Source organism: Macaca thibetana, chromosome 7 (genome assembly GCF_024542745.1).
Source record: "Macaca thibetana thibetana isolate TM-01 chromosome 7, ASM2454274v1, whole genome shotgun sequence".
NCBI classification, from domain to species: domain Eukaryota; kingdom Metazoa; phylum Chordata; class Mammalia; order Primates; family Cercopithecidae; genus Macaca; species Macaca thibetana.
In genome coordinates this window covers 118,680,933-118,705,312 of record NC_065584.1, presented here as the reverse complement: position 1 = coordinate 118,705,312, position 24,380 = coordinate 118,680,933, and the positions used below count along the sequence as shown (strand labels likewise).

Genomic DNA, 24,380 nt, shown 5'->3' with positions numbered 1-24,380 from the left:
CATACCTGATATTGTTTGGCTGTGTCCCCACCCAAATCTCATCTTGACGTGTAATTCCCATAATCCCCACGTTTTGTGAGAGGTAACTGGATCATGGGGGCGGTTTCCTCTATGTTGTTCTTATGATTGTGAGTGAGTCTCACAAGAGCTGATGGTTTTATAAGCATCACACATTTCCCCTCCTTGTACTCATTCTCTCTCCTGCTGCCCTTTGAAGAGGGGCCTTCCATCATGATTATAAGTTTCCCGAGGATTCCCCAGCCATGCTGAACTTTGAGTCAGTTAAACCTCTTTTCTCTCTCTTTTTTTTGTTTTCGTTTTTTGTTTTGTTTTTTGAGACAGAGTCTTGCTCTGTCACCCAGACTGGAGTAAAGTGGCATGATCTCGGCATACTGCAACCGCAGTCTCCCAGGTTCAAGTGATTTTCCTTCCTCAGCCTCCCAAGTAACTGGGATTACAGGCATCCACCACCACACCTGGCTAATTTTTGTATTTTCAGTAGAGATGGGGTTTCCCCATGTTGGCCAGTCTAGTCTCAAACTCTGAGCCTCAAGTGATCCACCTGCCTCATCCTCCCAAAGTGCTGGGATTAGAGGTGTGAGCCACTGTGCTCAGCCAAACCTCTTTTCTTTATAAATTACCCAGTTTCGGGTATCTCTTCATAGCAGCATGAGAAAGGAATAATACAGTAAAAACCCAATATTTAAGTTTATGAATTCATATTGTTAATTTAAAAAACTAGCCAGGCACAATGGCTCATGTCTGTAGTCCCAGCACTTCAGGAGGCTGAGGAGGGAGGTAGGAGGATTGCTTGAGGCCAGGGGTTCAAGAGGAGACTGGGCAACATTGCAAGAACCCATCTCTACAAAGAAGCAAAAAATAATTAACTAGGCATGGTGGCACACACCTATAGTCCTAGCTACTCTGGAGGCTACAGTAAGCTGTGATGGTGCCACTGCACTCCTCCAGCCTGGGCAACAGAGTGATACCCTGTCTCTAAAACAAAACAAAACAAAACCCACAACTAATTGGTCACCGTTGGAGCATTTAGTGAACCAATTATTCTGAGAACCAGTCAGTAAAGGAAAAGAATTATTTGTCCTGTTTTTAACTGAACCACTTGGTAATCAAATAGTAGATTAAAGGAAATGTCTATTTATATAGAGGTATTCCAGCTAATAAATGAAGGAACAATAATAGAATGAGAATATTACCATTTAGCAACCTCTCATAAATTAATGGAGCTAGGCATTACTCATCAACAATTGCTAATATCTCAAAAGGAAAGACAACCAGATGACAGTGACGTGTACCTCCTGGCAGATCATAAAACCACTGTGAAGCAGTTTTCCTCCCTACCCTCCTAGAAGTACTGAATGTGATTAAGCTTTTAGATTCAACTACCAATTTATAGGAATTACAAAAAAAAAAAAAAAAAGAACATGTTAAACAGCATCACACGGATGCCATCATCAAAACCCAGACCATCACAAACTCTCCAGGACAAATGACATGGTTTCCTTAACAGATCAATGGCAAGACAAAGTATAAAATCAAAAACATTATAGCATTTGGGATAACCTTTCAGCTTTTTCAGATTCACATACTCACATAGTACAAACCCAAACCTGTGCCAAGGGAAATTAAGTACACTTACTGCTCTCTTGCCTAGCTCAGACCAGCAAAGGCCATTTGGAAAGATTAGGAAGCTAAAGGAGAAACTTGAGATTTATCTGGGGCCCAAATTATAGTATAAGTGGTAATTGACAAATGCAACATTATGGAAGTAATAACATCACAACAAGAAAGTGTTTATAAATAGTAAGACCTTTGGTTTACCTTTTTTCTGTTCACAAAAAAAAGTATGCCATAAAAAACAGAAATCTGAAATCTTTAGTAGAACCATCCTATCAGTTTTCATTTGAATTATGCAGTGAAACACCAGTAAGTTTCCCAAAAATATCAGCATTATTTAGATAGTAAAATGAGAAAAAAGAAGCATAATAGTGTCTGGGCATGGTGGCTCATGCCTGTAATCCCAGCAGTTGGGGAGGCTGAAGCGGGTGGATCACCTGAGGTCAGGAGTCCGAGACCAGCCTGGCCAACATGGCAAAACTGAAAATGCAAAAAAAATTGGTCTACTAAAAATACAAAAAAATTAGCCAGGCATGGTGGCAGGTGCCTGTAATTCTAGCTACTCAGGAGGCTGAGGTAGGAGAATTGCTTGAACCCGGGAGGCGGAGGTCATAGTGTGCTGAGATTGTGCCACTGCACTGCAGCCTGGGTGACAGAGCAAGACCCTGTCTCAAAAAAAAAAAGAAACATAATAGTAATCTGATAGGTGATGTAATGCAAACCATTACTGAGGCCACTCTCAGCGGGGATCCTTCAAAGGACTCATCTTAGGATTCTGAATAATCCTAAAAGAGCCCTGGAATATGGATTTGGTTCTTAGTTCCTGCAGAGTAAAGATTATTTGCTATTCAGAAACTAGAAGTTCCATTCCATCTGGTATTTCCTGGGGTCACAAGAGTGACCTAAAGTTTTGAAGGCTGAACTCTAAAGCAGCATGGTTTGCCACCAGGATATTCAAGCCAAAAATTAATCCATGCCTTTCAATATAACCACTTCTAATTTCATGCCTTTTGGTATAACCACACTTGATGAAAGCTTCATTTCTTCCCTTGGAAAGCCTTGACCTTTCATGACTGTTCCACAAGCCATGATTGACCAGGAACTCTATGGGAGCCTCCCATTATACAACACTACCACAAGTAGACCATGAGTAGGACGATATTGGAGGCATCATTGGTCTCATAAAATGTAGACAAAAATATCCAGGGATATTCTACCTTTCTAAAAAAGGTAAGCAAGCAAATGGAGGGTGGGCCAGAAACAGCCAGGATCCAGACTGTCTGATGATAATAATAAATCAAATTGTCATAAAAGTTGTGGTGATTTCACCTGAAACTTGAGACTAGAGAGGTCCAAACATAGAGGTGCCAGGGATGCAGCAAGGGGAGCCAGAGCTGCTAGGAAGTGGCTTGGACAGCAGGTAGCAGAATGGAACAGGATTGTCTCATGCCAGATTTTTATAAGAGCATCATTGTTCTTGAATAGCAGAGAGGTAGTATGTTGAACTCTTACTCCCATAACCCTTAAGAGAAATGACATGGTCCTGACACTGGGATACAAAATTCTATTAAATGTTTAAATCAGTAAAGGATGTAGTTAGGAAGAGGAGCAAACTCCTCAGGAATAAAAGACTGTTTAAAGAGAAGGAAAATAAATGGAACTTACAGAAAAGAAAAGAAAAGAAAGAAAGAAAGAAATAAAAAAGTTGAAACAGTAGCTTAGTAATAGGTAAATAGTGTAAACAAAAAAAACTATACCTAGATACATCTTAATGAAACTGCAGAATATCTAAGAAAAGATCTTGTAAGCAGCCACAAAGGACAGTTCATCAAAGGAACAACAGGATGACAGAAGAATTCTCAATACCAAAACACACAGCCACAAACACAAGCCAGAAAACACAAATAAGTATACACAAAAATTTTGTAGAGACAGGGTCTCACAATGTTGCTCATGCTAGTCTCACTCAAACTCCTGCCCTCAAGCAGTCCTCCTGCCGTGGCCTCCCAAAGTACTGAGATTACAGGAGAGAGCCACTGCGCTCAGCCTGGAGACATCTCTGACAGTCACTGCTGGAGGTGCTACTGGCATCTAATGAGTAGAGGCCAGGGATGCTCTTAAACATTCTACAGTGCACAGGACAGTCCTCCACAATAAGTAATTATTTGCTGCAAAATTCCATAGTGCTGAGTTTGAGAAACCTAAAGGAATTCTAAGGAATATACCTCAAGAAAGAATAAAATGATCCTAGAAGACTAGTTGTCTGAAATGTAAGAAAGAGTAGTGAATACATGAACTAGTAAACTTGTACATCAACCCAAATCAGTGTTGTCTCTATAAAACAACTCTAATATCTTATTTATGGAGGTTTTTTTTTTTTTTTTTTTTTTTTTTAAAAGAGACTACTGGAAATGTTGGACACCAATATTAGGTAAGTCAGGAGGAGAAAGTTGGAATTGAAGTATTAGAAAGTCTTTGTGTTGTTCAGGAGGATGTCAAGCAATTGTTTAAACTTATTTAAAAATTTAAGTAAAATATGTAGTAAAATTTCAAGGGTCATTGCTAAAAGAACAGAAATAGAGGATGGAAACTAGAGGGGAAAATGGCATTAGGGAAAAACAAACCAGAAAATCCAAAGAGTGGGAGAGACAGAGACAGAGGATGAGAATGAATCAGAGAAAGAACAAGTAAAAAGATGTTAGAACCCTGTCTGAATATATTAATCACTAAGGTTGATGGGCTGAACTTGGCAGTTCAAAAGACAGATTGTCAGACTTTAGAAAATCCAACCCAAACAAATAGATGATAAACTGTGTTGTTTAAAATGCCAGTAAATTTGTAGGTAATTTGGTAAGCAAAATAATAATAACTAAACAATAGATGTGTGTTTAAAATTGTTGTGCCAGCCAGGCCCAGTGACTCACGCCTGTAATCCCAGCACTTTGGGAGGCTGAGGCAGGCCGATGGCTTGAGCCCAGGAATACGAAGCAACATGGCAAACCCTCATCTCTACAAAAAAAATCCAAAACTTAGCTATTGATGGTGGCATGAGCCTGTAGTCCTAGCTACTTGGGAGGCTGAGGTGGGAGGATCTCTTGGGCCCAGGAGGTCGAGGCTGCAGTGAGCCGTGATGGCACCACTGTACTCCAGACTGGGTGTAAGAGTGAGACCCTGTCTCAAAAGCTAATAATAATGATAAATAAAATTGTCATACCTTCCTGGTGGATTAAACCTTTTGTTATTATGTGATTACCTTCTAATTCCTAATAAAATTTTTCTCTTACAAATTTATCTGATACTAATAAAATTATATCAGCTTTCTTTTGGTTAGTATTTGCTTGATGTATCTCTTTCCTTAATGTTTTATTGATGTTCAGCTTTTGTATGCCCTTATATCTCTTATGAATAGTGTATGTCTAGATTTTATTGTTTAATCCAGTCTCTTTGTCTTAGTCTATTTATATTACTGGTATTATTGATATACTTGGACCATTGTGCCATCCTAAATTATTTGTCCCACTTTTTCTGCTTCTTTATAATCTCTTCTTTAAAAAAAAAAAAAAGTTATCTATATTACCCCTGCTTCCCAAATGAACATTTGCACACTCTCACATTACTCTCTCCTTTGCCCCAACCACATCATGTTGTTTCAATCAGAAAAGGAGGGACTATTCAATAAATGGATTTGGAAGAACTATCCATTAACTAACTAATGTGGTCTGGATCCTTTCTGTCTTTCTAAATATGCTCTCCTTTCCTCACTCTCCTTTAGCTATATTGTCCTTTCTGCTTTATGAATTCACTAAAATTGTTTCTGCTTTAGGATCTTTTAAAATTGCTATATTCCCTCTGCCTGAAATGTAGGCTTTTCCTTACTGTCCTATGCCAGGAGTGTGCTGCAGCCAGCTCATATCAGCTCACAAGAGCCAGTTATGCGAATCTCTTCCCAAAACCAGGTTCATCGTTTTCACATTAGTAGTTTGAAAATGGCCATGCGTGAGTATTTATACCACAGAAATTGTCAAGTACTGTAAGTCAGGGGTTTGTTTTAACTCTTTAGAGGCTGCTTATCAGCACACCAATGATCTTATATGAAGTCATCATTCCCCTCCCTAGTCATAGTCTCTCCCAGTACATATTTGATTTTCTTCCTTGAACTTACCACTCCTTGAAATTCTTTTTGGGTTTTTTGTTTGTTTTTATTTTGTCTTGTTTTTTTATTGCTGCTGCTGCTGTTTTTACTTTCTGTCTTCTGTAACTTCAGTATATGCACAGTGAAGGCAGGGTCTTTAACTGCCATGTCCACTGCTATACCCCTAGGACCCAGAACAGTACCTAGTACATCCTAGGAGTTTAATAAATATTAGTTGAATAAATGAAGTACTCAAAAGTGGTAATAATTTTAAGCTGTACTCTTTAGAATTTTCTGGAGCTATTAGGAAGAGGAAAATAATTACATTTTTCTTTCTTTTTATAACTTTTTGTTACTGAAAATATCAAAGGTACACAAAAGTAGAATAGCATAATGAACTTTTCTGAATGCATCACCCAGCTTCATCAGTGTTACAAATCTGTTTTCAAGATCCTACCTAATTTTTCCCTAAATTGTTTTAAAGAAAATTCCAGACATCATATGATTTTACTTGCCCTTTTAAAAAAAATAAGTGATATATTTTCGCTTATTTTTTGTTTTAAAAATGCCTTTTTACCTTTGATTTGTTGAGTCAGGATCCTAACAATGTTCATTTGCAACTAGTTGATATGTTTTTTAAGTCTCTTTTATCTATAAAAGTTCACCTTTTAAGTTTATGCTATTTATTTGCTGAAGAAGTCAGATCATCTCGTAAAATTTCTTATATTCTGAATTTGGTGATTAGATCCTTCTAATGTTTAACATGTTCCTCCTTTGTGTTTTCTTTGAACTGATAGATTTCGAAGCTTGATTAGATTCAATTTCCATTCTTTTGGCAAGAATACATCGTAGCTTGTACAGTGTATTTTTCATTGTATTACAGGAGATTGTGTCGTCCTACCTTCAGAGATGTTAAGGCTGATTAGCAGGCTCCAGATCACCCTCATCCATCCATTGTAAAGTTCTGCCTCAGCCTTTCACCTAATGGTTTTAACAACCATTGATGATCGTTGCCTAAATCCGTTATTTCATTAGTGATTTTTTTCTATCATTCCATCTATCATTAATAAGCTAGAATGCTTCTATAAGGAAGAAATTTTCTTTTAATTATTGGTTACCCTGAAATACAGTTGGCGCAAGAAAGGCAAGATGATTGCTTCTTTCCTTTTTTTTTTTTCTATTTATTAATGTTATTTTTCAGAGGCATGTGTTGTTTCCTTAACCCTGCAAAGGTGACTAATTTTTCAGAATATCATTTTGAGTATTTCATAAATTTGCATTTTAATCCATCACATTATTTTTAATGTTTATATTATTCCGTTTTGGGGCATTGGGAACCCGTTCAGTTTGGCTCTGTGCCCTTTGACGTGACCCAGTAATTTTAATAGTTTATTGGCTGTTTCTCAAGCCCATCCTTATACATGTAAGCTTATAGGGTTTTTAATTCTTTAATTTTTATATTGGTATTGATTTCCCCAGTATTAAAAATCTTAGTTTTTAATAGCATTTATGTTTTTTTAAAATTTTTCTCTTCTCTCCTGCCAGACTCTGTAATTATATAACTTTTGCATAATAATGAAACAAAGTTAAGGAAGTGCTCAAATAAAACAAAGTTTGCTGTCTTATAGACCGGGTCTCTTTTTTTTCCTCATAGCTCTTTCACCAAAGTTTTGTCAGATGCCTCTTTTAACATTAAAAAAAAATGTGGAAGGGTTTGTACAAAACTGTAGTTAAATGACATAATTTTTTTCTTTTTTCAACTTTTTTGCCCCCGAGACAGGGTCTCACCCTGTTACCCAGGCTGGAGTGCAGTGGATCAGTCACAGCTCATTTGCAGTCTTGAACTCCTGGGCTCAAGATATCTTCCTGCCTGAATAGCTGGAACTATAAGTATGCACCACTATGCCCTGCTAATTTTTTAAAATTTTTTGTAGCAGCAGGGTCTCAATGTTGCCCAGGCTGGTCCGGAACTCCTGAGCTCTAGCAGTCGTCCCACCTGGGCCTCCCAAAGTTCTAGGATTACAGGCATGAGTCACCACGCCTGCCCTGTTTTTTTTCAACTTTTATTTTGGATTTAGAGGGTACATGTACAGGTTTGTTACATGTGTATATCGCATGATGCTGAGGATTGGGGTATAGGTAATCCTTTCACCCATGTAGGAAGCATAGTGACACAGGATTTTTCTTGGCTACTTTGCCAGCCAGAGACCTTCAGCCAGCAACATCCATGCCCAGGCTTTTCTCAGGCCCGAGCTCACCAGAAGTGATGCCCCGTCTATTCAGCCTGCTGGGCTGTGCCTGGCTTGCACTCCAGTGCAGATCCTGTAGCCGTTGGCAACTGCACACTCAGCCCCTGGTAGGAGGGGGTGAGTGAGCGAGCGAGTGCAGTGTCCAGCTGGCTGCTCTAAGTAGTGAGGCAGAAGCGGGCTGTATGTGGGGCTTGCTGCTGGACCAGGCATGTCACACTGAGGGGAACATGGTGGTGCCCAAACTGGTGTCCGCAACCCTGAAACCTCAGGGGGAGTATTACAGTGTGCTAATAGCTCTTTTAGTCCCACCATCTGCAGGATGGCTGTATGTTAACAGATCTGTCAGTCCTGTTGCCCCTGCTCCGGCCTACTGCTGCTTCCTGTCGTGTAGGGTAGCTGCCCTTCACTGGTGGAGCGTGGAGGGCCACAGTATTACAGCCTTCTTTGTACCTGTGTTTGGTGGGTCCTGAGTTCTTGTCCCACATCCAAGAAGAATGAGGTTGTGCTGATGATCAAAGGGTGAGGAGGGTGGAGAAGAATTTTACTGAATGACGAGAAACAGTTCTCAGCCGAGAGGGCATGTGAGGGTGGTCTCTTGTCTTTCATTGGGGCTGGGTCTGGGGCCTTTATGGGCTCAGAATGGGGGAGTGCATGCTGATTGGTTTGTGAGTATGCAAAAAAGGCTAAAACGAAGGCATCACTGAAAGGTGGGCATGACAGTGTAAAAAAACCAGTTAGGGAAGGGTAGATATACGTAAAATAGGTGAAGGGTGGGTAATCAATCGGAGGAAAGTATGCCGAACAGGAAGAGAGGTTCTCAATCCAGTGCGTGGATTTATCCAGGACTTGTAGCTAGCCTTTAAACTGTCTTTGGCTTGAAGGTTGGGTTTCAGTTGTATGTAATGGTCATACAAGTGCATGTGTCTTTCTGGTAGAATGATTTATTTTCCTTTGGGTATATACCCAGTAATGGGATTGCTGAGTGGAATGGTAGTTCTAAGTTCTTTGAGAAATCTCCAAATTGCTTTCCACAGTGGCTGTGTTACATTCCCACTGGCAGTGTATAAGCGTTTCTTTTTCTCCACAACCTCACCAACATCTGTTATTTTTGATTTGTTAATAATTGCCATTCTGACTGGTATGAAATGCTCATCACTGAAATCATCAGAGAAATGCAAATCAAAACTTCATATAATTTATAAAAAGGTCAGACAGCTGTGGAGGCAGAGAGCTTTTACTGTCATTATCAGCAGCAATAGTGTGTAAAGGAGACTACATCTAACACAGTATTATACCCTGAGTATATACTCAATATTTTTTTTTCTCCTAAACTTAGATCATTTTAAGAATAGAGTCTCGGCTGGGTGAAAGTGGTTCACACCTGTAATCCCAGCACTTTGGGAGGCTGAGGTGGGCGGATAACTTGAGGCCAGGAATTCGAGACCAGCCTGACCAACGTGGTGAAACCCCATCTCTTTTAAAAATACAAAAAATCAGTTGGTCCTGGTGGTATGCACCTGTAATCCCAGCTACTTGGAGGCTAAGACAGGAGAATCTCTTGAACCAGGGAGGCAGAGGTTGCAGTGAGCTGAGATTGTGCCACTGTACTCCAGCCTGGGCGACAGAACGAGGCTCCATCTTGGAAAAAAAAAAAAAAAAAGAGTAGAGTCTTCATGGGCTGGAATTCCAAAAGAATAGTGTCTCTAGGGGTCTTTATTCTTGTTCAGGAAAGGAATGACCCATGTTTACTCCTCAGAGTTTTATTTTTGTTCCTGCTGGAGAGGGGGCCATATTCTCCAAGCAATGCTGGTTGAATTCTCTCTAAGATTAAATTTGAATATGAAAATAGGTTATATTAATACTGAAGCAACGTAACTAATCTGGTGCTGATGTTTCTTCATCAGAAACCAGTGAGAAACTAACTTGGCCTACTTTTTTTTTTTCCCAGACGATGGACATAAAAAAGCTCGAAACGCTTATCTCAATAATTCCAATTATGAAGAAGGAGATGAATATTTTGATAAAAATTTGGCACTCTTTGAGGTAATATTTTGGAGAAAACTATGGACTGAGACTTTAGAAACAGAGATCTCATGATAGCCATATTTTACCCCATTTGGTTTTAAAATTTTACAAGCTGTATAATTTAATGTTAAAATATCATGATTATTGTAACTTGTAGTAAATTTTGTCTGTGTAATCTAATTATAGTGAGTAACTATTAAATCAAATTGTTATGTAGTAAGGAAGAGGAGTTTGACTTCTTGGACATATCGATTACCTTGCAATCTAATTCAATTGTGATTTAATTGTTTTTATTAGAATAATCTTTCTTCTAAGTATAAATCAGTGTATTTCTCCACCCTTTGTCTGGAAAGACTATTATTTATTATTTGCCTTAGAACTAACTAAACAAAAATCACTGTGGGAAGCAGGCTTCCAGATTGCAGGACCTGTATGTCTTTTTTTTAATTGTCAAATAATAATTGTATATATTTATGGATTACAATGTGATATTTCGATATTTGTATACATTGTGGAATGATTAAATCAAGCTAATTAGCATATCACCTTGTATACTTGTGATGAAAATATTTGAATTTTACTTAGCAATTTTGAAATATACAATATGTTAACTATAGTCGCTATGCTGTGTGCAATAGATCTCAAAAACTTACTTTTCCTGCCTAACTGAAACTTTGTATCTTGTGACTAACCTTTCCCCCTTCCCTATGTATACCCCAAGCATCTGGTAACCACCATTCTATTACTAGGAGTTCTACTTTTTAGATCCCACATGTAAGTGAGATCATGTGCTATTTATCTTTCTGTGTCTGGCTTATTTCACTTACCATAATGAAGAGGACCTGTATATCTTATCTGAATAAGACAACATGACTCTGTGGCCAGGCTCCATAAGCTGTGGCTAGGTTGTTGAAAGGAGCCTGGTTTATTTCAGCACTACCTTTTTCTGGCTTTCGACAATGATGCAAGTGCCACTTCTCTCAATGTACCTTTTTTTTTTAGTTTGTTTTTGAGACAGGGTCTTGCTCTGTCACCCAGGCTGGAGTGCAGTGGTACGATCACAGCTTGACCTCCTGGGCTCAAGGGAGCCTCCTACCTCAGCCTCCCTAGTAGCTGGGACTGCAGGCACATGTCACCACACCTGACTGATTTTTAAATTTTTTTCAGAGACAGGGTCTCACTCTGTTGGCCAGGCTGGTCTTGAATGCCTGGGCTCAAGAGATCCTTCTGCCTTGCCCTCCCAAAGCATTAGGATAGCAGGTGTGAGCCACCATGCCTTTCAATGTACCTTTCTTTCTTTTTTTTTTTTTTGAGCTGGAGCCTCACTCTGTTGCCCAGGCTGGAGTGCAGTTGCACGATCGCGGCTCACTGCAACCTCTGCCTCCTGGGTTCAAGCCGATTCTCCTGCCTCAGCCTCCCGTGTAGCTGGGATTACAGGCACGTGCCACCACACCCAGCTGATTTTTGCATTTTTAGTAGAGACGGGGTTTCACCATCTTGGCCAGCTGGTCTCGAACTCCCAGCCTCAGGTGATCCAGCCACCTTGACCTCCCAAAGTGCTGGGGTTACAGGCGTGAGCCACTGCACCTGGCCTACCTGTGAAATATTTTTTCATTTGATTTGAAGTTTTCTGGTAGCAAGATTATTTTGATGCTTATGTTCAGTGTTGTTTGTCGCTCATTTCTTCCGTGTCACTGGCTTTATAGGAAGAAATGGACACCAGACCGAAGGTGTCCTCTCTCCTCAGCCGCATGGCCAATTACACTAATCTGACTCAAGGAGCAAAGGAACATGAAGAGGCAGAAAACATCACTGAAGGGAAAAAGAAGCCCACCAAGGTGAGGCCTCAGAAGAACAAAGAATACAGAAAAAGCGCCCTGTATATAAGAAAGAAGGAAATACCTAAGGCACCATTCTGTGTTCAAGCAGCTAGTTATTAAATGCTTGATAGGTGCCTGGAACTGTTCTGGGCACCAGGGTCATAGCACAAACAAAACATATGATGTAGTCTAAATTCTAATGTGAGGATACCATCCTCAAGCTGTTTTAACTGCCAAAATACATAACATATTAAGTGTTGATAAATGCCCTAGCAAAAAATTAAGCAGAGTAAAGAGACTGAAATTGGCACGGGAGCCAGAGTGGAGGGCGTTGCTACTTACATAGGTTGGACAGGGAAAGCCTTTCTGACAAGGTGATATTTGAGGAGAGATCTAGCTGATGTGAGGGAGTGAGCTATGTGGGAAAAGAGCATTCAGGAAGAGGGAATAGCTTTTCAAGAGAAGAGTGTCCATACCCATCTGCTGATGCCATCTGTCTGTTGTGAAGTTGTTGGGTTTTTCAAAGACCAAACATCAGTTTGTCTCAAAATGAAAATATAAGACATTCAGTTTACCATTCTGGTTGTTCAGCTCTTTGAAAAAGGGATAAAACAGCCTTCAGATCTTCATTTTACCATCTATTTTATTTACCAACTACTGTGAAGAATTTATGCCAAGTTCTGAAGACATTCCATCAAGTCCTTATTGTTTTTAAATGAAAAAAGCCAACAGCTTTGAAAAACAAAATTTTAAATTGTGGGTGTGCGTAAAAGTTTATTCGTGGCCAGATGCCTATGTACAATAAAAACATGCGGGAACCTTTGTAAAGTTAAAATGTATAGCTGTAGGAATAATAAAAGTATGGTGATAAACACTTGAAAGATGGAGATTTTATATGTGTCCTTTTGAAGATATTGATTAAACTTACAATCTCTGCTTGGAGATTAATATGGTAGTTAGGGAACAAGTTATATAAAAGAATAAAAACCTCTCCTTAGGATAACTGTTTAATTTTTTGTCAATGTCTTTCTTTCTAGACCCCCCAAATGGGTACCTTCATGGGTGTCTACCTCCCGTGTCTACAAAATATTTTTGGAGTGATCCTTTTTTTACGCCTTACATGGGTGGTGGGCACAGCTGGAGTTCTTCAGGCTTTTGCAATTGTCCTTATCTGCTGCTGCTGTGTAAGTACCACACTGGCTCCTGGAGATCACCTGAATGTTGCAAGTTCTCAAGAGTAGATGCACACGACCTCTTTGGGAATAAAACAAAGAATACTTAGGGAAGGACTCATGATCTCAACAGAAGAAATTATTCTGATATTAAAATCTAAAGGATTTTCAGTTATTCAGTGCCTATTCGTCACTGCTTGCTATCTATTATATTATGTACTAGAAATTAGGAAGCAAGACTTCAACTGGAAATGGAAGATAAAGTTCCTGTCTTCAAAGAATTCAGAATCCAAACTGTTTGAGCTTGATAGCACCAAAGCTGTGACAGAAAATGTGTTAGAAAACGTGATGTGCTACTCCAGTATATATTAAGAAACAAGACAGGTTATGGGGGATGTGAGGGGTATTTGGGGTTTTTTTTATTTGGTTTTGAAGTTTCTTCCCTTATCCCTTCCTTAGAAATTCAGATGTTCTTTCCAGGTCTTCTCTCTACTGAGAACATTTTTATCTTCCTTTAAGTTAAACTTCTCCTAATTATGTATCCCAGCCACACCTATGAATTTTATAGGTTTCTACTCTCCTCTTTTATCACTGTGACCTTTATATCCTACCTGTATATTATCCCCAGCTGATGAGCAAAACAGGTTAAGCAGGTACAGTTCATATTTTTATTAACTTAAAATTAATGGTACCACCTTTTTTTAGTTTCTCAGGCTTAAAACCTCAAGGCTGTGTTTGGCTTCTTAATTGCTTTTCACATCTAATCAGCTACCAACGCTAATCTATTCTCTGAAATCTTTTACACTCAGCCCTTTTTATTCACACTAACACCACTATAGTTTTTACCTCTCACTGAACTACTATGGTAGCCTGCTAACCAGTCACTCTGCCTCGAGCTCCTCCTATCTGCAGTTCATTCTATACTCTGCTACCAGGTAATATTTTAAAAATGCAGTTCCTGTGTGCCCAGAAGCCTTCAGTGATTACCTTTCTTACTGAACATTGTTCTTGATATTGTATTTAGTCTTTAGTCAGGTTCTAACCTATTTTCTGAGTTATTTCTCTAGTTCTTCCTTTTGAGTATACTATGCTCTATTTCCTGTGTAACTAGGAAATCCAGAGTGAGATTAGCAGTTCTTAATAGCAGCTGACCTACTAATATGGGAGCATTTTGACAGAATCCTCCAGATACTAGTGGTATGACTAGTGCAATGAATTAGACCGTATCATCTTATTTCCATACCATTAGGTATGACTGTCCATAAAAGTAGGTAGGGTTAAATGTTTGCCAAGTGCTCTTGGAACACAAAGGGAGAAGTAGTATAGAAATGTCATCTTTACACAGTAACAATCTTCTCCTTTCCCTTTCTCTGCAGACAATGTTGACTGCTATTTCCATGAGTGCCATTGCCACTAATGGAGTGGTGCCAGGTTAGTAGGTCAAGGTTGTATTTCAGGATTTATCAGTGTTGACTCTATGTTTATGCTATAAAGCTAGAGGTGCAAACTTCTGAAGAACAGAATACTATTTAGTCTGTTCTGTGCTACAACAGAGTAATGGTCTATAGGACATAGACATGATACTACTTGACTTTAAGATGCTGTCTTTAAAATCTCTTTATTTTTTAAACTAGAATACATTAATTCTTAGCTTTTATTAGAAAATATATATGTATATTTTATAGACAAAGTCTCACTCTGTCACCCAGGCTGGAGTGCAGTGACATGATCATAACTCACATAGCCTCCAACTCCTGGGCTCAAGCTACTTTCCCACTTCAGCCTCCTGAGTAGCTGGAACTAGTGTATACCACTATGCCTGGCTATTTTTTTTGTTTGTTTAATTTTTTTGTAGAGGTGACATCTCACTATGTTACCCCAGTTTAGTCTCAAACTCCTGGCCTCAAGCAGTCCTCTCACCTCGTCCTCCCAAAGTGCTACCATTGGAGACATGAACCTCCACACCCGGCCAGAATATATTTTATTGGGCTGTCTCGTGTCATAGTAAATAAAGTAATGCTGGCAAACTGTATTGCATCATATGGCTCATTACATTAGATGTGCAGTATATCCCACAGTAGCACTTTCACCTTTTACTTCCCACTAGCAAATCTTTTTATCACATTCAGGGTTTGCGGAAGCCTGAAACATTTAACCTTCATGTATGTATTTTTTTCTTATTTCTATTTTATTCATATTCCTCTTACTAATACACACTCTTTCTCCTATTCACCTTCTGTTTTGTCTTTTAGCTGGGGGCTCATACTTTATGATTTCCCGGGCACTGGGCCCAGAGTTTGGTGGGGCTGTTGGCCTCTGCTTTTATCTTGGTACCACATTTGCAGCAGCCATGTACATCCTTGGTGCCATTGAAATCTTTCTGGTAAGTAATGACTTCACTGTGGTCTATACTATAGAAGAAATATTGATTTTGGTTTATTCTTTGCTATGAAAGCTTCTGAGATCAGCTGTGGGAATAAATCAGGTGATTGACTGCTAACCTCAGTTGGCCTCTTACGTGAACATGAGGTGGAAAGGTTGCAATTCCCTTTGCCTGCGTTCCTGATTTCTACCTGATTGCCACCACTCTGCCACCTCATCCAGGAGGTTCAAGTCCAGTGGGGAAAAAGTAAAATAAAGTTTATCTTTTTTAATATCTTCATCCCTATGAAATAAAATGCTTCTCATTTCTCTATTCACTGAGACATATTGTTTATTTAAAGTAGTGATAGTAGAATCAGGGTTAAAGATAATCATAATTACTTTATATAACCCTATGAGTAAAAGTAATAATTCCTTTCTCTCCGTTTGGAAATGTAGTTATTCAGAACAGCATGTAGACAAAAAAAAAAAAAAAAAAATCCTTGACATCCCATTTCTGCAGGCATTTCAGATCCTATTAGAAACTAGGCTAACTCCCCAGTCATTTTGTCTCTCAGCTTTGCTTTCTTTTATGAAAGTAAATGCAAACGAATACAGCCTTTTTACTTAATTCTTTCTAAATAACATAATTTTCTCCTTTATTTTACCTAACAGGTCTATATCGTCCCCCGGGCTGCCATCTTTCGCAGTGATGATGCACTCAAGGAATCAGCAGCCATGCTAAATAACATGCGTGTCTATGGCACAGCTTTCTTGGTCCTTATGGTATTAGTGGTATTTATCGGCGTACGCTATGTGAACAAGTTTGCCTCACTTTTCCTGGCCTGTGTCATTGTGTCCATCTTGGCCATCTATGCTGGAGCCATCAAGTCTTCTTTTGCCCCTCCACACTTCCCGTACGTGTCTGTCTCTCTGCCTAGCCATCTTTGTTGGGTAGTAATTGAAAATATCTGGTGGTGTGATAATTTTAAGTCAGAATTTCATGGAGTCTCTCCGAGATTTTCCCTCTTGGATAAGCCCATTTAGAGTTCCTTCCCCATCTAGGCAGGAAGCCTCCCAGCAAACTATGTCCTGTTCATCCTCTTTCTTATGTCCCAAACATAGAACTAGTAACTGTAACCATAATTTATGTTCAGATATTAGATTTTTTTCTCCCTGATAATTGTACATAATCTTTTTTTAATTATACATATTTTGAACTATTCATAAAGGGCTTTGCAGACAGTGTAGTTATTGCCAGCAGCCTTTATAAGGTATTTAAATGTTGGATTTCTTTTACTAATGAAAAATCAGGGGAGTCAAAAGAAACCTAAAATCTTACCTAAAATGTTTAATTAATTAAATTTTTTTTTCTGTCAGTATTGTAATGGACTAGTCATAAAGGGAAATACTGTACAATTTGCATGCATCTCTCTATATATGTAATATTACATACTATAAGTAATACAGCTACTTTTTTCAACCTTGATTTTATTTTTTTTAATTTGTATAAACTTATGGGGGTACAGGTGTAATTTTGTTACATGCACATGTTGTGTATTGGTGAATTCAGGGCTTTTATTAAGAGTTGGAATCTCACTTTGTTGCCCAGGCTGGAGTGCAGTGGCATAATCTTGGCTCATTGCAACCTCAGCCTCCTGGGTTCAAGCAATTCTCCTGCCTCAGCTTCCCAATTAGCTGGAATTACAGGCATGTGCCACCACACCCAGTTCTTTTTTTTTTTTTTTTTTTTTTTTTTTTTTTTTGTGAGACAGTCTTGCTCTGTCACCCAGGCTGGAGTGCAGTGGTGCAATCTTGGCTCACACAACCTCTGCCTCCTGGGTTCAAGTGATTCTCCAGTCTCAGCCTCCCGAGTAGCTAGGACTACAAGCACATACCACCGTGTCCAGCTAATTTTTGAATTTTCGGTAGAGGTGAGGTTTCACCATGTTGGCCAGGCTGGTCCTGAACTCCTGATCTCAAGTGATCCGCCCACCTCGGCCTCCCAAAGTGCTGGGATTACAGGCGTGAGCCACTGCGCCCAGCCTAGGTCAGGGCTTTTATCCATTACCCAAATAATGTACTTTGTACCCATTAAGTACTCTCTCACCATTTACCTCCTCCTTCAACTCCCTAGTGCAAGTACTTTAAAGTATGTTTTTTGAAGTAGTAATGGATTTGTGCAGATCTGTGACTCACAGGCTCCCTTTTCCCTTTGACTAGTGGCATAGGGACTAGCTGGCACTGAGTGTTATTTGTAGTTTTGTTACAGAATTATCTTGAAGAGTCATCTGGATTGTCTGAGGATCAAACTCATTGGTTCTATGTTGATTTAAACAGATTACAGAAAAAAAGATTTTTCAAGACAAAAAGACAGTTCCAATAGGTTTAATGACTTACCTCAAAGTTAATTAATGGCAGAGCAAGAAGATGAACTGTGATTTCCTGACTCCCCATTCAGTATTTCTTCTGTGCCACGCTACATGATGGCAGAAGAAGATTCCATCTTAAACTTTTAATCTGCTTATCTAGGGACTGTAATATAGCTGAAGGTCCTTTCTAGGGTCATACAATTTCTAAAGGTGACATTCTGGTTATATCTCAATTTGGGAAATTCCATTTTGTCTCAGGTTCACCTTTGGGACTTCTCCTCTTTTTTGATTAGTACACGGTCATAATGCATGGTATTTTCTTTGAGATATTCCAGCAAAACAAGACAAAAAATCTAGAATACATGAAACAAGACTGGGAAATGTTGAGAGTTGTTGAAGCTGAGTAATAGGTACATGGTTCATAATAATGTATTCAATCATTTTACAGATTTTAAAAGTCCCTTTGTTGGACCTGAGAGGTATTTTAACTATGGATGTATTATTCCTTTGTTTATATTTGTGTCTCTGGGTTAAAGAAAAAAATAAAACCAGCAGGTTAATATTTGTGTTATCCTTACCCTCACTCCCACTGGGTCTAGGCTTAAGTTCAAAAACAGTTTTCTCTTAGGCCATAGAGGGATCTGCCTTTTAATTCTGGCCAAGCTGTTTTCCTTGCAACAGTAGCCAGAAGATTCAACCTTTAGCATAACATTTTCAAGGGGTTTGTTAAGAATGTAAGGCTTTTCTAGGCCAAAAAAAGAGGAGTGCTTTTTTCTTTATAAGAACAACAAAAGAACTTCAGTATTCTTTTAGACCTAACAATTTTAGCCAAAAATTTTGGAAGATGAGTCAGCATAATGTCTTCAGACAGTTCTTCAATTTGAGTTCCTTCACTGCCACCTACCACCTATGACCTTGGACAGATAACTGTATTTCCCTAACCTTCAATTAACTCCCTAACTTCCTAAACTTCAGTGCTTCCATCCACAACATAGAAATTCTAATACATTGTGAGGTTGCTGTAAGGATTAAATTGGCAGAAAATGTAAGTCGCCATTCACAGTGCTAAAATAAATTATAAATAAATAAACATTAGTTCCCTTCCCACCCATGACAGTAGAAGCTCTTAAAGATGGGGTTCTTGTTTCCTTTACTAACCTGTTTCCTTTTTTTCTTTTGTAATGTGTTTTTTTCCCTTACTTGATCTTTCTCCCTATTTCTTTTCACTTAGGGTCTGCATGCTGGGTAACCGCACCCTTTCATCAAGACACATTGACGTTTGCTCTAAAACCAAGGAAAGTAACAACATGACAGTCCCATCAAAGTTATGGGGATTCTTCTGTAACTCGAGTCAATTTTTCAATGTCACCTGTGATGAATACTTTGTTCACAATAATGTCACTTCAATCCAGGGCATTCCTGGATTGGCTAGTGGTATCATTACAGGTAAGTTAGGGAGTTATTGGACAAGTTTTTTCCTATTTTCTGGGGAAAATAGGCCTTGTCATCTTAGATTCTTCTGCTGTCCATAAAGATTCACTGCCATGGTGCTAATTTCCTTAAGCATACCACACAGCTCTTAATTCAGCATATTTCTGCTTTTCCATTAGTAAAGCTGTCCTTATTTAGGACTCCTTTACAGAGTGATGTCTGCTAAAATTCACCTCCATTTCAGAGCAGAGTTGAGCAAATCACTTTCTAATCTTAGGATAAATTATTCTGTGCATTCTTGTAAAATTGCCAGTGTTCTTCCTGCACTGACAGAATAGAACTATTTTAATGTCCACATCCACATGTATCTTCCTAACTTAGCTAAATTCCTGAAACATTCCTTAAGTGGCTTCTATTATAAATCTTTGGTCTATAAATTTCTTTGCACATAAGTAAGTTTACATTAAGGTGTTAGAAACAGTGTTGATGACAAATAATAATGGGATTTGTGGGGCATTTAGTTTTAGTCTGTTTAACTTTTACTAATTTGCATTAGTAAAGTTAAACTGTATTTGTATATACCAAATCATTTTGTCAAATTATATTTAAATTAGATAAGAAAGAACACTATGTTTGACTGGGCGCGGTGGCTCACGCCTGTAATCCCAGCACTTTGGGAGGCCAAGGCGGGTGGATTGCGAGGTCAAGAGATCAAGACCATCCTGGCCAACATGGTGAAACCCAGTCTCCACCAAAAATACAAAAATTAGCTGGGCATGATGGCATGCACCTGTAGTCCCAGCTACTGCTACTCTGGAGGCTGAGGCAGGAGAATCTCTTGAACTGGGGAGATGGAGGTTGCAGTGAGCCGAGATTGTGCCACTGCACTCCAGCCTGGTGACAGAGCAAGACTGTCTCAAAAAAAAAAAAAGAAAAAAAGAGGCTGGGCAAGGTGGCTGACACCTGTAATCCCAGCACTTTGGGAGGCTGACGTGGGCGGATCACGAGTTCCGGAGATAGAGACCATCCTGGCTAACGTCGTGAAACCCCGTCTCTACTAAAAATACAAAAAATTAGCGGGACGTGGTGGCGGGCGCCTGTAGTCCCAGCTACTCGGGAGGCAGGAGAATGGTGTGAACCCGGGAGGCGGAGCTTGCAGCGAGCCAAGATTGTGCCACTGCACTCCAGCAAGACTCTGTCTCAAAAAAAAAAAAAGAACACTATGTTTTTATTTATGTGTGTTTTATTGTGCAATGTGTGTGTGTACATGTGCTCATGTAGAAGCAAGCACACCTTTAGAAACTGTATAAATGAGGAGCCTGATTTTGAATGTTTGGGTAGAAAATTATCTAATTATCTGTTTTTCATACTGCTGCTGCTTAAATTCCCATTTTTCCCACTGCAGAGAATCTTTGGAGTAATTACCTACCCAAGGGAGAGATCATTGAAAAGCCTTCAGCCAAATCTTCTGATGTCTTAGGCAGCTTAAACCATGAATATGTTCTTGTTGACATCACCACCTCCTTCACGCTGCTTGTGGGAATCTTCTTTCCCTCTGTTACAGGTAAGCATGTAGGCTGTTGTCTGTTTTAGAAGCTGTCAGACCCAGGGAGTGATTTTTCACAGGAGGCAGAATTCTCAGGGTTCCTAGATTTGCTTCTACTCTTTGCTGTCAGTATCAACATCAAAGTGTCCAAGAAGTTAACTTGGTTTTTCCCCCCTTATCTCTAAAGGTATCATGGCTGGATCAAACAGATCTGGAGATCTGAAAGATGCTCAGAAGTCTATTCCCATTGGTACTATCCTTGCCATCCTGACCACCTCCTTTGTCTGTATCCTTTTTATGGATCCAGTCTAAGTCTCAGTCTTAGCAGCATCCAGTAGAACTGGATGATCAGTATTTTTATCCGAGTAACAAAGGTACCTGCTTTCTGTCACTTCACTTCTTGCCAGATAATCTGCCTACCTCATATAGGAAATTCAAAAAAGAATTTATAGGTGTATTTAGCAACTCATTTTACTGATAGAAGAAATATCCTGAGTATCTACTTTCTATCTCATGTTAGAAGGTAAACAACAGTTTCCTTGACTGTCAATATGGTAGATTTAAGCAATGTTGTCCTTTTTGGTGCATGTATTGAAGGGGTTGTTCTCAGAGACAAGTGAGTAATTAATTTATTTGTAACAATTACGTCTGTCTGCCATGACTTCTGATCATTCCACATAGCTCCAAGACAGTTACAGACTCAACACAGCCAGGCATCGTGGCTCATGCCTGTAATCCCAGCACTTTGGGAGGCCAAAGCGGGTGGATTGCTTGAGCTCAGGAGTTCAAGACCAGCCTGTGCAACATGGCAAAACCCTGTCTCTACAAAAAGCATGAAAATTAGCCAGGCGTGGTGGTGTGCGCCTACAGTCCCAGCTACTTGGGGGGCCAAGGTGGGAGGATCACTTAATCCTGGGAAGTCAAAGCTGTAGTGAGCCATGATGATGCCACTGTACTCCAGCCTGGGTGACAAAGTGAGACCCTTTCTCAAAAAAATAACCCAACCTGAATTATCAACCATGGCTAAAAAAAAAAAAAGAAAATATATGAATGTAGTTCCCAAAGGGGCCAGTATTTTCTAGTGAATATGTGAGACAGTTAAATACAGTCCTTCAAAAAAGCAGTGAATGTGTCTGAATAGTGAGGACTTCCCTGTCCATCCAGAACTGTTCAGAAACGAGACCAAAAGTCAAGAAGGGCAAGTAAAAAAAATTTCAAGTGTCTCTAGCATCTCCTTTATGAGAGATAAGTATCTAATTGTGTTTGGCATTCTAAATAAAAGCCTGAAACTTACTTTCTTCATATTCTGTTCTTTTCTCTTCTTTTCTTTTCTACTTATTTATGTAGAGATAAGGTCTTGCTCTGTTGCCCAGGCTGCAGTGCAGTGGTGCAATGATGGCTCCCAGCCTCAACCTCCTGGGCTCAAGTAATCCTCCCACCTCAGCTTCCCAACTAACTGGGACCACAGGAGCATACCACCACACCAGCTAGGTTTTTTTTTTGTTTGTTTTTGTTTTTGTTTTTGTTTTTAAATATGGGGCCTTACTATGTTGTCCAGGATGGTCTGAAGCTCCTGGCCTCAAGCAGTCCTCCCACCTTAGCCTCCCATAGTGCTAGGCTTATAGGCATGAGCCACCACACCTAGCCCTTTCCCCTATTATTTTTTAAAAATTTCCACACCATACAGATATATCCCCTGGTCTTTATCCACATCAATCACTTTGCACAGACCTTCAGGATTTTTGCCTATGTTATTGTAATAATCTCCCTTTTAGTTCTAGCCTCTAATCCTTCTTCCACACTGCCACCAGAGTGGCTTTTCTAAAACACAAAATTTGAACCTATAAACCTCCCTGCTTCAGAGCCTGCCAAAGCCTGTTAAAATCCATCACTGTGATCTGGCCCTCTCTGCCTCTTTTTACGCTTATCTCCTGCTATTCCCTCATAATCTCCCTAACTTAGAGTTTAATATGTCTTATTATGTCTCCACTTACAAACACATTTGTCTGTGTTGTTTCCTTTGCTTAGAATAGGTTACTCCCACCTGGCGAACTCATATTAATCCTCTTAGAGACTAGGCTAATGGTCTTCTCTCCTGTAAAGCTTTCCCATACTCACCCAAACAGAGGTCAACACTCCTTGTGTTCAGCCACAATATATTCTATACATTATAGAATATACTATATTATGGCATTTATGATGCTATATTGCAGCTACTTGTTTTCGTATCACTGTCCCCTACACGTTGAGCCCTTTGAGGACGCGAAGCCTAATAGATGCAATATAAATATTGTTGACAAAATAAAGAGCACAGTATATATATGTATGTAACATGGTATATATGTGTGTATGGGGGGGTGTATATATGTATGTATAGAGTATAGTATATGACTATACCATTGTAGTAGGAAATTCATGGAGCTTTGGTAAGTTACACCATAATATAAAAATTATTATTGAGAGTGTAAATTAGAGTATCATTTTGGAAAATTATTGGTTATTATCTCCTCAAGTTGAACACGTGCTTACCTATGACTCAGCATTTCCACTTCTAGGTGTATCTAATGGAAATGCTTGCACATGTGCATCGAGAATAATTCACGAGAATTTTCACAGTAGTAGTATTCTTTTTTATTTTATTTTTTTGCCTGCTTCATTTTCCCTTCATAAATATTCTTAATAGCCAAAACCTGGAAATAATCTAAATGTCCATCGCTAGTAGAGTGATTAAATTATATATTCATGTAATAGGAAGCCATACAGCAAAGTACGTCATAGCAATATACAACCCCCCGAAAAAATTCACAAGCAATGCTAAGAAACCAAACACAAAAGTATGTACTGTGTATCATTTATATAAAGTTTTAAAACGGTAAAACTACATAGTATTCAAAGTCAGAGGGCTGGATGTGGTGGCTCATGCCTGTAATCCCAGCACTTTGGGAGGCTGAGGCTAGAAGATTGTTTGAGTCAGGAGTTCCAGACCAGCCTAGGCAACATAGCAAGACCTTGTCACTACAGAAAGTAAAAAATTAGCTGGGCATGGTGGCGTATGCCTGTAGTGCTAGCTACTGGGGAGGCTGAGGCAGAAAGATCACTTGAACCCAGGAGGTTGAGGCTACAGTCAGTCATGATCACAGCACTACAGTCCAGCCTGGGTGACAAAGCAAGACCCTGTCTCAAAAAAAAAGAAAAAAAAGCATAGTGGAGAGGAAGAAAGGGCTAATGAGGGGAATGGGCATAAGAGAGAATTTGGGGTACTGGTAATGTTCTGTTTCTTGACCTGCATGGTAGTAGGTCAACACCTACAGCATGGGGTGTTTGCTTTATAGAAATCTTCAGATATGCATTTGTTGTTTTTTGCACATTTTTTTTTTCCCCTAGACAGAGTCTTGCTCTGTCACCCAGGCTGGAGTGCAGTGGCGCGATCTCAGCTCACTGCAACCTCCGCCTCCCAGCTTCATGCCATTCTCCTGCCTCAGCCTCCCGAGTAGCTGGGACTACAGGCGCCTGCCACGATGCCTGGCTATTTTTTTTGTATTTTTAGTAGAGACAGGGTTTCACCGTGTTAGCCAGAATGGTCTTGATCTGCTGACCTCGTGATCCACCTGCCTTGGCCTCCCAAAGTGCTGGGATT

General features: G+C 39.5%; 1 protein-coding gene across 4 annotated transcripts in view; it reads left to right on the top strand.

The window, feature by feature from the left end:
- Nucleotides 1-24,380, top strand: part of SLC12A6 (solute carrier family 12 member 6) — a 102,616-nt gene that overhangs the window by 63,599 nt on the left and 14,637 nt on the right. For all 4 annotated transcript variants that reach the window (XM_050797545.1, XM_050797544.1, XM_050797546.1 and 1 more), the window contains 10 exons: nt 9,965-10,059; nt 11,748-11,879; nt 12,899-13,045; nt 14,410-14,464; nt 15,286-15,416; nt 16,070-16,311; nt 18,998-19,212; nt 20,603-20,761; nt 20,931-21,029; nt 21,302-21,359. In XM_050797545.1, the coding sequence (XP_050653502.1) occupies nt 9,965-10,059; nt 11,748-11,879; nt 12,899-13,045; nt 14,410-14,464; nt 15,286-15,416; nt 16,070-16,311; nt 18,998-19,212; nt 20,603-20,761; nt 20,931-21,029; nt 21,302-21,359 (1,333 nt within the window). The remainder of the gene's footprint in view (nt 1-9,964; nt 10,060-11,747; nt 11,880-12,898; nt 13,046-14,409; nt 14,465-15,285; nt 15,417-16,069; nt 16,312-18,997; nt 19,213-20,602; nt 20,762-20,930; nt 21,030-21,301; nt 21,360-24,380) is intronic.